Below are 16,514 nucleotides of genomic sequence, written 5' to 3' on the forward strand. Positions count from 1 at the left end.
GTTTGGCATCATTCTGTGATGTGACTTGATTTGCCTGTCATGCTAAGAAGGTGGGCTCTGTGGGTTCCACTTATAGCCAGCATAGGATAAATGGTAAGTGTTTATCCATGTATATATCCTTATATAAAAAATTCATACGGTTCTATGAGAACCCTTCTGTTGACAGGAATGACTTTCTGTCTGTCCCCCTCCTGGCGCCAATTACACTTGAGGCAATGAATTTTTCTCAGTTCAGTTTCTTTTTGATAAAATGGGGAACAACAGTACATATTTCACAAGGTTGCTTTGATGATTAAGTGAAATCATGCACATAGAAACCTCTTAGCACTGTTTGTCTTAGAACAGCCTCAACCAAGGTTATCCGGTATATTTCCAAAATAAAATACACTTCATTTACAAAAACATTAGCGCTAGTTACATAATGTTGAGGAAATGAGCCAATGGATGAAATGATCGGAAACAAAACTCAGAAAGAACAATACACCTGCTAAAAGATACAGAGATAGAAAATAAAAACGGTGTAAGAGGCAGCATAGTGTGATGATCACTGAATAGATAGACATGGGTACGAATTCTGGTTCTTTGCCAACTACTGAGGCCTTGATTAATTTACCCAATCTTTTGAGCAGGTTTCCTCAGAACTGGAGATAGTAGGGTTGCTGCAGGATTGAATGAGAAAATGTAAAGGCGCTTCCCAGAGAGCCTGGGATTAAAAAGGACTAAATACATAGTGATTATAGTTATTCTTAATGATTTGTAAAGAAATATTTTTCTGCTTTAAGGACTTGAGTGCCACACGAGCATAACCCTTTTAAGCATTCCCATTTCTCTGTGAAATAGGAAGTGAATTATTTCAGCACTGGGGCATGGGAAAGCAGGAAGGATTAGGCAAGTCTCTTTGAATTGGTTGGTTAAAAGAGCACGCGTTCAGGGTGAGCTCCAAGCATAAACTCTGAGACTCCTTCCAAGTTCTTGCTTTACGCTCTTAAGCTCTTGGGGAGGGGGAAATAGTGGGCCCTGCCTTGTCCTTCTCTCACCACACGGGGGAGCACTTAGGCACTTAGATACAGCCATTGTGACGTCACAATGCGGGCTCTGCCTTGTCCTCCTCTCACCACGCGGGGGAGCACTTAGGCACTTAGATACGGCCATTGTGACGTCACGATTACTGTCGCAGTGGCCTTGGGAGGGGCTGAGGCAGCAATACTGCCCCGGAGTCACTTTCTTCTCCCACTCACTTCAGGCCTGTCGGCAGAGAAAGGTCAGATGACAACCTAAAACCCAGCCAGCCGAGCCCACAGCTGTGATCGCTGGTGAGGTCAACTCCGGCGAGTTGGAGGCATCGATAATCTTTAGGTAGCCCTCGTTTGTTTTTCTCATTCTCATCTTGATAGAGGGGTAGCTCGAGTTACGAGTCAGGTTGAGAAAAGCCAGAAACACCCTATAGCCTCCCACCACAGCGTTATAGTTAATGGTGCCAATTCCATCGAAGCACTTAGTCATCGGCCAACCAGTTGGCTGTCAACTCATCATCCATCAACCAGTCCTCAGCCAATCAGGCGCGAATCAACGGGGTATGAACCAATCAGGCACCAGCCAGAGAGACACTAGTATGAACCCACTGGACATGAACCAACCAAGCACAAGCCTACCTGACATGAACCAACTAGGCATGAGACAACCAGTCGTGAGTCAACCAGGCATGGGCCAACCAGGAGTTAGTGAACTAGAAATGAGCCAGCCAGGCCTGATGCAACCTCGTGTGAAGCAACTCTTCATAAGCAAATTATACAGAAGCCACTGTAGCGCAAGTCAACTAAGCATGGAGCAACTAGACCTGAGTGAACCAGGCGTGAGTCAACTGCAGCCAAACCAGAGCCAGTCCATCATGATTGAATCAGGTATGAAGCAACCACACCTGAGCAAACCAGGTATGAGTCAACTGCAGCTAGGCCGGAGCCAATCCAACCCGAATGAGCCAGGTATGAAGCAGCCACACCCAAGTAAACCAGGCATGAGTCAACTGCAGCCAAACCAGAGCCAGTCCAACATGATTGAACCAGGTATGAAGCAACCACTCCTGAGTAAATCAGGCATGAGTCAACTGCAGCTCGGCCTGGGCCAATCCATCCCAAGTGAACCAGGCATGAAGCAGCCATACCTGAATATAGCAGCCATGAGTCAACTGCAGCTAGGCCAGAGCCGATCCATCCCAAGTGAACTAGGTATGAAGCAACCAGGCCCAAGCCAATCAGGTATGAGGGAACCGGCCATGAGGCAACCAAACATGACAAGCCCAAGCCAACCATGCATGAAGCAACCAAGCACGAACTTTTTCCAAATAAGAGCTGCAGAGTCTCGAGATTGCATAAGAATTCTGTACCTAATTCAAGTAAGTTTTTCCCCCTTGTTCTGTGGAGCTTTGTGGCTTTGGTTTAGGGCTTAAAGAATGGATAGGGTGGGTTCAAATCCTGGTTCTGCTAATTGTGACCTGTGTACACAACCTTTTGGAAGTTACTTTAACCTCTCTAAGCTTCAATTTCCACATCAAAAGTCAATAACATAGTGCTACCAATATCAAGAGATTCTTGTAATGATTGAGTAACATAAAATGATTACACATAAATTGCTTGACTTATAATGGGGGCTTGAAAAATCAGGGGGGAACCAATTCTTATAAATTTTAGGGACCCTCCTAGGGAAATTGTAACTTTAAAAAAGGATGTTAGAGAAAACGAGTGCTTAACTCCAACAAATGACCTGTTAGCAATAGCATTTCAGGTATTGCTGGCTAAGATCTTAGGGTAGAGAGTCTTGTTGCTTTAAAGACCACTCCTACTTGTACAAGCTAATGTTTGACTATCCAGAAACAATATTCATCCACCAACCAATTTTCTGTACAATTTCAAACAGTCCTTTGACTCCTGAAGTCTGTCCATAAATTACAATTTTCTATTAACTTCTTGCTTACCAGATTTTTCATTTATGTATATTCCATTTATTTCCATACTGTATTGTATGATGACTATACTTAACAATATTGTGTTGCATTTTTAAAAGTTGCTAAGAGAGACCTTAAAAGTTCTTGTTACAAGAAAAGAAATGTAACTATATCAGATGATTGATGTTAACTAAATTTATTGTGGTAATCATTTCTTAATATATACATATCTCAAATTGTTATGCTGTACACCTTGGACTAATACAGTGTTACATGTCAATTATATCTCAATAAAACTGGAAAAAAATTAAAAAATTAAAAGAGCAAGAGTGACTATTTTTATAATCTGAAAGTGGGGATGTCTTTCCAAGGGTGAAATCCAAAGTATAAATAATTTGATTGTGTAAAAAATGACCTTGTACAGCCCTGGCTGGTGTGGCTCAGTGAATTGAGTGCCAGCCTGCAAACCAAAGGGTTGAGGGTTCGAGTCCCAGTCCAGGCACAGGCCTCGGTTGTGGGCCAGGTCCCCTGTAGGGGGCACATGAGGGGCAACCCCACATGGATGTTTCTCTCCCTCTCTTTCTGCCTCCCCTCCCCACTCTAAAAATAAATAAATAAAATCTTTAAAAAAATGACCTTGCGAAAAGCAAATAAAGTCTAAAGTTAAATGGAGAAAAACATCTCTCAGGCAACAGGATAGACTTTTCTGTAAAGTGTATGAGCTTTATGATACATAGACTTTGTGATGTCTACCTTGAGTGCTCAGGAAACTTTTGGGTTTTACTTCCTAATTTCTGGTTGCATTTAGGGCTAGTTACCTGGACAATTGACTTTCATATGACATATCAACATAGTTAATCTCTCTGTAGATAATCCTTTGTTGCATGTGCTGCATTAGATTTAAAGTTTCTAGAAGACTGAGGTTAAATCTTACTTTTCATACCACCTGGAACATCATATTTTAATAAACACTGAATAAAAACATCATGACTATCATCTTAAGAATTCATTACTAAACCAGAAACTAAAAGTTTTCTCTACTTTGACAGGAATCGGCTGCCTTTGAGAACATGCCAAATGTAGTGAAGTTAACAGCAAATGGTAAGATGTTTTATGGTATTTTTGGAGCTAGAAAAAGAAATATGACATATTTCGACTTCAGCCATTAGCAGTGTCCCCATGCCCAGGACATAACTTTGATAGCTTTGCCAGTGCGCCACTGTAGTTTCCATTTTTGTTATTATGAAATCACCATTTAACAGTGTAAACAATAAAAATAAAGCAAAAAAGGAATTTTAAATCTTTACAGCTGCAACAGAATTCAACTAATTTTCAAAATGTAGAATGGGAAGTATAATTGGTCAAGGAAAGTGTAATGTAATGCTCAATGTGTTGGTAGTTGCTTGATAAAATTAAATAGATAAGAGCAAAATGACAAACTATTTTCAAGATATTTACTACATTTTGATAGCCAGAAATATTAATAGGATAAGCTAGTGTTTTATGAGGAATTAGAACTTTTTAGGCAGGATATATGAACACTAAGAGATGGTTAAAGCATATAAAATTATATACTTGGAATTTCTAGTGAGTTTGAGGATAGACTTTACCGTTTCTCTGAAAAGAGATGTTGAAATTTTGATATGGTTGCATTGAATATTTAGGTCACTTTGGGTATTATTGACATCTTAATGATGTTAAGTCTTATCTATGAACACATGTCTTTTGATTTACTTAGGTTTTTATTTCTTTCCCCAATGTTTTATAGTTTTCAGTAATGCAACTATTTCACCTCCTTGGCTAGATTTATTCCTAGGCATTTATTATGGCCTATTGTAAATGGAATTGCTTTCTTAATTTACTGTTCGGTTTTTTCTTTGCTGGTGTATAGAAACAAAACTGTTTTTTTTTTTTTAATTGTTGTTGATCTTGTAACCTCCATCTTTGCTGAATTCATTTATTAGCTCCCGTAGCTTTCTTTTGCATTCTTTGGATTTTCTATCTATAGGATTATGTCATCTATGAATACACGTCACTTTGCTTCTTCCATTCTAATTTGGGTGGCTTTTATTTCTTATTAGTGTCTAATAGTTCTGGCTCTAACTTCTAGTACGATGTTGACAAGCAGCGGTGAGTGGACGGACATCCTTATTTTGCTACTAATCTGAGGGGAAATGCTCTCAGTGATTGACCATTGAGTATGTGTTACCGAACAAATGGGCCCGTTGCGGGGGGTGGCGCCCAGATGTTATTACCGAAACAACACCTCCCTTCCTCCGGGTCCCTCGGTTGTGGGTCCTTTGCCTGCCGCCCTTGGAATTATGGCTCTGAATGGCAGAGTTTGGTGAAAAGGAAAAGGAACCATTTATTCAAAAGTTACACAGGTTTGATGAATGGCTAAATGTCGCCCTTAAACCTCAGACTCCCTTCAAAACAACCACCAGCACCCACACCATCCAGCCTTCCCCCCTTTGCCCAGTCAGGCCAGTCAGGGGGACCGTCCTTCGGAAGGAAAAGACCAGAAGCCCGGGGCTCGGCTCGGCAGGCCTCTCGCGGGTCTCAGCACCGTCCGCTGCGTCGCCGCGATCTCCAGTTCTTAACCCATAACCACGTGGCCCCTTCTCAGGGCCCACGAGCAAGAGTCCTTTCTCCCCTTTCTTCCCGCGTGGTCTTCACACTGTTCCTCAGAGTCTGTGTCCCTTTCTCTCTCCTGCAGGCCCCTGTCTCTCCTCCTCCTCCCTAGTTACATTCTGCACTGAGACTTTGAAACCTTCCGGGTTAGCTTTGGTGATAGGCAAAATAACCCTTTTTCCATATGAGGAATGACTATTATTGACATGCAAAATGACGCTCCGTGGCCCTGCTCCAGGCTCCCATCTCCCATGGCGGCCCGCCCTGGGGTGGGGAGAATATATTTTTCTTGGACACCCCAATCTCTGGACCCCGTTACAAATACCCTTTGGGGGGCCCTGGCTGTGCCCCGTTACATATGAAACTGTTTCTTTTTTAAGTACCCTTTTTCATATTGAGGAATTTCCCGCTATTCCTACTTTTCCAAGGGTTTTTGTCATTTTTTCAAATGCCTTTACTTCATCAGTTGTTGTGGTCATATATGCTCTGTTAAAATGATGTATTATATTGATTGACTTCCCTATGTTGAACTATACTTTCATTCCTAGCATAAATCACAGTTGATCATGATGAATGATCCTTTTAATATATTATGCTAGATTTGCTAATATTTTGTTGAGGGCTTTTGCCTCTTTATTAATAAGGGTTATTTTTCTGAAATTTTCTTTCTTGCAATGACTTTATCTGTCTTTGCTATCAGAATAATGCTGACTTCATAGAATGAGTTAGGAAACATTCCCTCTTCCTCAATTGTTTGGCAAATTTTTGAGAAAGATTCTTCTTCTTCTTCTTCTTCTTCTTCTTCTTTAAATGTCTGGTAGAATTCCCCAGTGAATTCTGATGGTCCCTGACTTTTCCATGCTAGGGGATTTTTGACTACTGTTTCAAACACTTTCCTTGTTACAGGTCTGCACAGATTTTATTTCTTCTTAAATATGGTTAGGTAATTTGTTAGTTCCAAGAAATTTGTTCATTTCTTTTAGGTTATCTAATTTGTTGGTGTACATTTTATACTATTTGTACTATTTATTTATAATCCTTTTAATAGTGCTTCATTTTTGAATTACTAGCTCTCTTCTCAGTCTAGCTATCTATTTGTTGATTTCTCTATTTGTTGATCTTTTCAGAACATCTGTTTTTGGTTTGTATTTTTAATCCTCTATTCTGTTTCTCTGTTCTAATCATTTATTATTACCTTTCTTCTTAGTCTGTTTGCTCCTTCTTCTAGTTCTTTAACTTGTAAGATTAGGTTATGGCCTGAGTTCTCCTCCTTCTCCTCCTTTTTCCTCTTCCTTCTTCCTCTTCCTCCTCCTTTTTCCTCTACTTCCTTCTTCCCCTTCCTCCTCCTTCTTCATCCTTTTCCTTCATCATCTTCTTTTTTAATGTAGTCACTTGCAGTGGTAAGTTTCCCCCTGAGCAATGCTTTCACTATATTCAGTAAATTGCATATGTTATTTCATTTTCATTCATCTCTAAATGTTTTCTTTTTTTTAAAGATTTTATTTATTTTTTAGAGAGGGGAAAGGAGAGAGACAGAGAGGGAAAAAAACATACATGTGTGATTGCATCTCACACACCCCCTCCTGGGGACCTGGCCCCCAACCCAGGCAGGTGCCCTACACTGGGAATGGAACCGAGGACTCTTCGGTTTGCAGGCCGGCGCTCAGTCCCCTGAGCCACACCAGCCAGGGCTCTAAATGTTTTCTAATTTCCTTCATGATTTCTTCTTTGACCCATTGGTTAAGTGTGCGCTATATTTGTGAATTTGTTAGTTTCCTTCTTGTGTTGACTTCTAGTTTCATTCCATTGTGACTAGAAAATATACTTTGTATGATTTCAGCCTTTTAAAATTTATTAAGACTTGTTTTGTTGCCTAATATATGGTCTATCTTAGAGAAAGTTCCATGTGCACTATGCTGTTTTGGGGCAGAATGTAATGTATATTTCTGGTGGGTCCAATTGATCCATAATGTTGTTAAATAATATATTAATTTATTTTCCTATTAATATATTAATATTAATAGATTTACTATTATTATCTACCCTGCCCAGTTCAATACAATATTGAAAGTGAGACACTGGTTTCCTTTCACCATTACATAATATCCTACTATTATTGTAGATCTGCCCCTGTCTTTAATTCTGTCAATATTTGGTTCATATATTTTGGAGCAACGACACTCCATGTATAAATGTTTATAAATGTTATTATCTTCTTGATGAATTCACCCTTTTATCATTATATAACATCGTTTGTCTCTTGTAACAGTTTTTTTTTTGAGCATACAAACTGTTTGGATCTTTGTTTTTAATATTTATTTTTCATGCTTACAAATATATCTGGGAGAACTTTCCACATGAGCACATCCAGGTCTCCCTTACCCTTTTCTATGGCTACAGAGAATTACATTATATTGCTATAATACCATAATTCATTTAACTAGCTTTCCACTGATATTTAGGTTACCTCTAGATTTTTGCTATTACAATTGGTGCTGTATTTAACAACTCTGTGCGTATATTTTTGGGGACTCCTGCATTTCTACAATATACATTTCTACAAGCATTTATTTATTTTTGTAAGTGAATGTCCTTTTATTTTTTAAGTATATTTTATTGGTTATGCTCTTACAGTTGTCCCATTTTTTCCTCCCCTTTTTCCCCTCCACCCTGCGCCCCCTCCCTCCAGCATTACCCTCCCCTCACCCCCCGGTCTCAGATTACGTCCATGGGTCGTACGTATAAGTTCTTTGGCTTCTCCATTTCCTATACTATTCTTAACCTCCCCCTGTCTATTTTGTGTCTACCATTTATGCTTCTTATTTCCTGTACCTTTTCCACCTTTCCCCCCGCCCCTCCCCGCTGATAATCTTCCAATGTGACCTCCGTTTCTGTGATTCTGCTCTTGTTCTAGTTGTTTGTTTAGTTTGTTTTTGTTTTTTAGGTTCAGTTGTGGATAGTTGTGAGTGTGTTGTCATTCTACTGTTCATAGTTTTTGATCTCCTTTTTCTTAGATAAGTCCCTTTAACATTTCGTATGATAAGGGCTTGGTGATGATGAACTCCTTTATCTTCTCTGGGAAGCACTTTATCTGCCCTTCCATTCTAAATGATAGCTTTGCTGGACAGAGTAATCTTGGATATAAGTCCTTGCCTTTCCTGACTTTGAATACTTCTTGCCAGCCCATTCTTGCCTGCAAGGTTTCTTTTGAGAAATCAGCTTATAGTCTTATGGGAACTCCTTTGCAGGTAACTGTCTCCTTTTCTCTTGCTGCTTTTAAGATTCTCTCCTTATCTTTAATCTTAGGTAATTTAATTATGATGTGTTTCTCCTTGGGTCCAACTTCTTTGGGACTCTCTGAGCTTCCTGGACTTGCATGTCTAGTTCCTTCACCAGATTGAGGAAGTTTTCCTTCATTATTTTTTCAAATATGTTTTCAATATCTTGTTCTTCCTCTTCTCCTTCTGGCACCCCTATGATTCAGATGCTGGAATGTTTAAAGTTGGCCCAGAGGTTCCTAAGCCTCTCCTTTTATTTTTGGAATTCTTGTTTCTTCATTCTGTTCCAGCTGAATGTTTATTTCTTACTTTTGTTCCAAATTGTTGTTTTGAGTCCCAGTTTCCTTCCCTTCACTGTTGGTTCCGTGTATGTTTTTCTTTATTTCACTTTGTATAGCCTTCCCTTCTTCCTTTATTTTGTCCATACTCAATCATTTCTCTGAGCATTCTGATTAGCAGTGTTTTGAACTCTGCATCTGATAGGTTTGCCATCTACTCATTACATAGTTCTTTTTCTGGAGTTTTGATCTGTTCTTTTATTGGGGCCATATTTCTTTGTCTTGGTGCAACTGTTACATTGTAAGGGGTGGAGGCTTGGGTATTCACCAGGGTGGGGCAACCCACTGTGTTGTGGCGCTGCCCATCGGGGAGGGGTCAGAGAGGGAACAATGCCACTTGTTCGGCTCTTGGCTGGCTTTCAGTCACTTTCCCTGCTTCTTGCAAGCGAATTGAGCCGTTTCAGGTCCTGATTCCCAGGTGGGTGGGTTTGTGTACATTCTAAGACCCCATGGGTCCCTCCAATGGACTCTCCTGTGAGGCTGGGAGTTTCTTCCACTTCCACAACCCCCACAGATTTTTACAGCCAGAGGTTTTGAGGCTTTATTTCTCCCGCACTGGAATCCTGGGTTGCCTGGTCTGTCTCGCTCCCCAGTTGTTCCTCCCAGTTTATCCACAGGCAAACATGGGACTGCCAAGTCGGCCAGCTGCCGCCTTCCTGCACATCCTCTCCACTTTGGCTGCCCTCTCCGCCTCCCACCGCCGGTCTGGATGGATGTTTCTTTAACTCCTTGGTTATCGGGCCTCCATACAGTTCAATTTCCTGGCAGTTCTGGTTGTTTTTGTTTTTAAATTGGTTGTTACCCTTCTTTTGGTTGTGTGAGGAAGCAAAGCGTATCTACCTATACCTCCATCTTGGCAGGATATGCCTTGTAACAGTTTTTGACTTAAGGTCTATTTTGTCTGATATTAGTACAGCTACTCCAGCTCTTTTTTGGTTGCTATTTTGCATGGAATATTTTTTCCATCATTCATTATCAACCTTTTTGTGTATTTTATCTAAACTTAATCTCTTATAGACAGTATATAGTTGGATCATGTGGTTTTTAACACTTTCAGCCAATCTCCATCTTTTGATAAGAGCATTTGATCCATATACAGTTACTGATAAGACAGGACTTCTGTCATTTGCTATTTGTGTTCTATATGCCATATAGATTTTTTGTCCCCCATTTCTTTTATTGCTACCTTCTTTGTATTTAGTTGATTTTTATAGTGAAATATTTTTATTCCCTTCTCATTTCCTTATGTATATAATTTATAGATATTTTATTTGGGGTTATAATGGGGATTACATTTACCATTGTAAAATTATAACAATCTAATTTGAATTGATGCCAGTGTGATATCAATAGCATACAGAAACTTCTACACACCTCTATTCCCCCATTTTAGGTCATTGATGTCAGATTACATAGTTATAGATTGTGTGCCCAATAACATACATTAATGATTAATATTATGCATGTTTCATATCATGAAAATATAAAGCGGAGTTACAAACAATATTAAAATAACACCAGTTCTTATAACTCCCCAATTATTTACCTAGGTACCTTCACCTTTATTTCTTCAAATGGCTTTGAGTAGTAACTCTAGCTTTCTTCCCTTTGAACCCGAAGGACTGCTTTTAGCATTTTATGCAGGGCAGTTCTAATGATAATAAACTCCTTCAGAGTGTTTTGGAGGGGGCTAAGGGGATATCTTAATTTCACTGCCTTTGAAGGACAGTTCTGGGGCATATAGATTTCTCAGTTCACAGGTTCCCCTTGCCCTCAGCACTTTGAATGTATCAACACACTGCTCTGGCGTCCAAAGTTTCGGATGAGAAACTGAATGATAATCCTACTGAGGGTCCATCATATGGGACAAATTACTTCCTCTTTATTGCTTTCAAGATTTATCTGTCTTTCAACAGCATGATTATAATATGTCTTGATGTTGATCTTTTTTTGGGTTTATACTACTTGAGTTTGTTGAACTTACTGAATTGGTAGATTCATGTATTGCATCAAATTGAGGAAGTTTTGAGACATTATTTCTTCAAATATTCTATTTTCCTCCTTTTCTCTCTTTCCATATGAGAAGAATAATGTATATGTTCATCTGCTTGATGGTGTTCCACAGGTCCCTGAGGGTGTGTTTACTTTTCACCTTTTTTTGTTTCTCAGACTTGATAATTTCAATTCTCCTATGTACAAGTTCACTGATTCTTTTCTTTCCTTGCTCAGATGCGATTTTGAAGCACTATAGTGCATTTTTTAATGCCAGTTACATTTTCAGCTTTAAAATATTTAATGTCAGTTACTATACATTTTCAGTTTTAAAATATTTAAAAATTAAATATTTAAATAAAATATTTAAAATACATTAATTCAATATAAAATTAAAATACTTATTTTTTATAGTTCTATTTCTGTACCCATTCTTATTTTGTTCATATATTTTTCCTGTTTTATGCACATTTTCCTTTAGCTTTTTGAGCTGCTTTAGTTGGTAGAGGTTAGAAAAATGGTGGCCAACCTCCAAGCCTTAACCTCAGTGTTCAGGACAGCAATCCACGGTCAGAGCACAGAAATCCAGTATTTGGCTCCAGCAATTCAAGTTTCCACAACTGCCTGCCTTGAGGTGGGAAGTGGGAGTTTGGAAGCCACCAGTGGGCTGTTGGTTGAATTTCACTGAAATAAATTGCAATTTACCAGCCAAGCTCTCCTCTGGAAGACACAAGTGTTCGCATAAACCCTAGAGCTCCAAAATACTCACTTCACACAGTTTCTTCCAGAACGACTGTTGTATAGATGAAGAGCTGAATTCCTGGCTGCCTACTCTACCACCTTCTCTTTACTGCAAAATTTCTAACAGATTGTATGTAAATTAATATTTCAGATTTGTTCAGAGATGGCTTTGGGGACAATCCCCTTTTCTACTGCCTGATTGCGGAAGTATTCAATCCAAAAATACCATCAGGTAAAATAAACCTCCCTCCTCCAATTTAATCTGGAGTACATTTTTTTCTACCCTGGAAACCAAATGCAGTTTAATAGGATATAATTACTATTAAGCAGAAGAGAAGAGCGTAGATACATAAACTTACTTTTTTTAAAAAAAAGAAAATGTGTGGTATGTGTTTATGTTTGTGTATTCACAGAAAAATTTTGGAGGAATATATTCCACACTGTTACAAGATGGCTTCTCTCTTCAAGTTTGTATTATAAGGGACTTAAACCTTTTACATTATGCATTTCTGTATTATTTGAAATTTTGCCCAGTAAACTTTTATTACTTTAATAGTTTAAAAACACACACTAAGACAGTCTCTTTTGGAGAAAGAACATACTAAGTCCAAAGCATTAACGTCTTTGTACCCGCTCTTCCTAGGCAAAGCGACCGCTGGGTTTGCCATGTACTACTTTACATACAACGCCTGGATTGGCAAGTTACTTTACGTAGAGGACTTCTTTGTCACCGCGTCCTACCGAGGTCAAGCTACACTTAATACTTTTATGAATTAAAATGGTGTACTGTAATTTAAGGAGTAAAGATAGGGCTTTAGTATAAATAAGTTAATTGATGGAACTTGTTTCTATTTCATGAGCCTGATCACTGTCTTAAGGTGAAGACTCAATCAGATTAGAAAAATATTTCATTAATTCCCATCAAGATTTTAATAAGCTGAGTTTTTATAGCTATACTTTTACCTTTACAAAATGCTGTCACATTTTGAGTTGGCTTGTCTAGAAAAGAATAAAAAAAATACTCTGTGATCAGATGTTAGTGACAGGACTCATTTCCTCCTCATTGATCATTAAGATAAATTCAAAATCTTTTCCATTACCTTTGGAACTACATTTCAGTTAGGAAACAGATATGGAAAACATTCATGAATTGAGTTTCAACATAAGTTATTAAGAATATATAACTAGATATGGGGTTTCACATTTTATTTCTTTCAAACTGAAGCAAATAACATGTTAAATGGAATTTTTTCATTTTACATTATATCTTTAAAAGGTCTAGGTATTGGAGCTGCAATACTGAAGAGGCTTAGTCAGGTATGTATTAAAATTAATATTCATATTTTATATGTTATCTTTGTTTGACCAAATGGTATTATTTAACAGGGACTAAAGTAGATAATTTATCTCATCATTTGAATGTAACCTGAAAGTACACTTAAATTTTATATTCCATTAAACTGAATTTTCAAATCAGATACTCATATAGGTTATACTTGAGCTATATTTCATTAAACATTGATTTCTGTATAAACCACAACCACACTATACAGGTGGTTTTTTTTTTTTTTTTTGCCATAAAGCAGAAGTAAGCAAAAGGGGGATTAGAAGATAATTTTATCCATAAAATAGGTCCACCATATGAATATGAGAATATTATAAAACTACATCCTTTTACTTTGAAAATATAATTTTAGGTATACTTTTCCTGTAAAGAAAACAAACAGTGCAATCGTATTTCTAGAAAAACCAGTGAGAGGACTTTGCAAATCCAGTTTGGACTTTAAAAGGGTGTTTTAAAACTGAACAGTAGGACCTAGTACAGAACTTCAACAAAATAAACGTGTTCATGAAGACTACGCTTTCAAGTAAAAGTAATCTCTGTTTTTAAACAGATAGCCCTCAGAAGCGAATGTAACTGCATGCACTTCCATGCCATCGTTTCGAACGAGGCTTCTCCTGACCGCTCCAGTTGTCAAGGAACCGCAGACCTTTTCTCCCGGGAGGGCCGCTATCTGTTCAGGATTAACAAGGATAAACTCCTGTACCTGGCAGGGGAACAGTGAAAGAGCCCTCATCACAACTTGTCCCAACATTTAATGTCTCCTGCCTCCAAGAGCAGTTTGACTTTGAGTGTTGTACAATAAAGCAAGCAATTAAACTCTGGTTTGTAGGAGCCTTTGACTTTGAAACAGATTTTGCAGCTATAGTCACTTCTCCATTGTCCAAACTTATGCACTAATTGGCTAGTGGCACAGCTGATGATCCGGAAGAGCATATAATTCAAGTCACATAATGTTACTAAATTTTAGAGGCTTATATTTCACACCTTAACATATCTGAAATCGGGGTATTTCTAATAACTGGCAGCACCTTTTTCTTAGGGGTAAATAGTGTGTCTTAGATTTGATGAAATATGGATGTGCTTGATCATACATAAATGTGAGGGATAAAATCATCTAAAATAATTAAGCTACATTTTGAAGAGCTCGCTTATAAAAAACTAAGTGAACTGCTTCCCCACCTTGAGCCACTCAAGTGCCACTGCCTCTGTGACATAATCCCAGAACTACATTTCATCGTTGAGCTCCACTGCTCTTTGCTTATGCTTAGGGCAGATACTACATATGTCACTGTATCGGTATATGTTTCCATCCCTTACAGTAGAATCTAAGCTCTTTGATAGAATTGCTTTCGCATCCTGTGTCGTAAGCAGCATGCTAGAACATGCAAGCTCCTACTATGGACCAGGGTATGTTATGGGCATAAAAGCTATGCAAAGGTGATTCAGTTATACCCACAAGCAGGTACCAAGTGGAGACTTGTTTGTAAAAAAATAAATATTAGTTTTAGTTTTGTAAAAAATTGTATGGACTATCACAGCTCCAAGTCCCAAGTGTCTGAGAAGGCAGAAGAGAGAGCATCTGAATCCTACCTTCCAGAACAGTGACACCAGAATTGGGGTGGAAGGAAAAGGAAGTTGGAATATGGGACAGGATGAGACAGAAAAATATTCTAAGAGGGGATTCCAGCCCAGGAAGAGAGAGGGGGGAATAGAAGAGCAAAGCATGTTACAGAAGCAAGTGGTGTGTTATAAAATAGAACACGCACCGGCAGCAGGGTGCTGGGGAGAAGACAGGGTTAAAGTCGAGCTGGTATCATACATGAAAGACCTTGTCTGCATGCTAAGGAGTCTTTGGTTCTGTAGGTGATGGTGAGTGAGTGACGATCTCAGAAAGATAATTTATAATGCTTAGAGACAACTATGTCATGATAATATGGCACATGGGTGGGAAGAATAGGGTAGCAGACACTCCGATTCCACAGCCATTCCAAATCCCTGACCACTGGCCTTCCTGATCATAGAAAACACGATTTGCCAGTCTTCCTCGACCTACCTGTGGCTACAGGACAAGCTCTAGTCAAGACATAGAAGACTTCTGAGAGGGGTTCTAAGAAAGCACTTTGTTGTCTCATAAACGGGGGGTCCGAAGCTTCTGGCACAGTTTGTGCTAACTCTTCCTCTTACTTTGAGTGTGTGCGCGCGTTCTCCAGAGGTGTAGCAGCCATTCTGTGAATACGGGGTGACAAATCAACATGCTAAAGACCAGGGTGGAGAAAAGAAATGTCTAGGGGCTTGATGGCATCGATGAGATGCTGTACCAACCCTGCACTGCCTAATTCCAGACTTGCAATAGGCTCTTCTTTACTCAACCTGCTATTTACTGGCTTACTGTTACTTCAAAGTGACAGAGAGCAAGACCGACGGCAGGCGGCTTAAGCAGGAGGTTGCTGTAGTAATAATTCAGGAAGGGGATGAGGACATACATGAGAGCAAGAAGAGACGGCGGGACAGATTTGAGGCACGTAGAGGAGGAGAGAGAGGTAGAGACAATTTAGTTTGAGGCATATTGACACACAGGCTACCTATGGGATGTAAGATGGATACGGCTAAGAAATAACCAGAAAGGTTGGTCCAGAAAGCAGAAATGTGGGAGCCGGAACACAGTAATGCCATGCCCATGGCGCCTGCAGCCAGTGAGCTATGTTGAAGGAAAACGAGAGGGCGTGCCGACTGAGCAAGAAGACCAGGAAGAGGGCCTGCGGAGCCTGGGTGTCTGAGGGATCCGGAGCCAGAGACGCAGGAATGAGAGAGCCAAGGGACGCGTGTGTTTCAAGGAGCAGCGGCCAAGAGTGAGTCGTTACAGGAAATTCAAGTGTGTATGGAGGCCACGGTGTTGCACGTTAGGAATTGAAAGTGAGGGAGAAAGTGCCTTGAATTTTTTTACGAAAGGTGACGATAGGACAAGGGAGAGGCGGAGGGAGAGGAAGAGGCGGGGTCAGGGGAAGGTTTTTTGTTATTGTTGTTTTTAGATAAAGGCGATTGGAAGCTATTTTAGATGCCGAGGAAAGGAAATGAGTGAAAAGAGAACCAAAGACCGCGGGTAGACCACGGTAGTGGGCATGATGGGAAGGGAGAAGAGCAGGAAGCCGAACAGAAGCATTGGCCTTTGAACGGGGGCTGGCGTGGCTGAAAAGAGGCAAGTCTGCAAGGTGAATGGGCACAAGTTGTGAATGGTCATAATTAATAGC

General features: G+C 39.5%; 1 protein-coding gene across 1 annotated transcript; it reads left to right on the top strand.

The window, feature by feature from the left end:
* The first annotated feature begins 1,576 nt into the window (after positions 1-1,576).
* Positions 1,577-14,058, top strand: SATL1 (spermidine/spermine N1-acetyl transferase like 1). The gene is made up of 6 exons (XM_054566624.1): positions 1,577-2,392; positions 3,991-4,042; positions 12,073-12,153; positions 12,565-12,666; positions 13,198-13,238; positions 13,817-14,058. Exons 1-6 carry the CDS (start codon positions 1,577-1,579, stop codon positions 13,985-13,987), a joined length of 1,263 nt encoding a protein of 420 aa, XP_054422599.1. The 3' UTR covers positions 13,988-14,058.
* Positions 14,059-16,514: the final 2,456 nt, after the last annotated feature.

This window comes from Pteronotus mesoamericanus, unplaced genomic scaffold (genome assembly GCF_021234165.1).
Source record: "Pteronotus mesoamericanus isolate MK-2021 breed Mesoamerican mustached bat unplaced genomic scaffold, CSHL_Meso_final contig_177, whole genome shotgun sequence".
In the NCBI taxonomy this organism is placed as follows: Eukaryota; Metazoa; Chordata; class Mammalia; order Chiroptera; family Mormoopidae; genus Pteronotus; species Pteronotus mesoamericanus.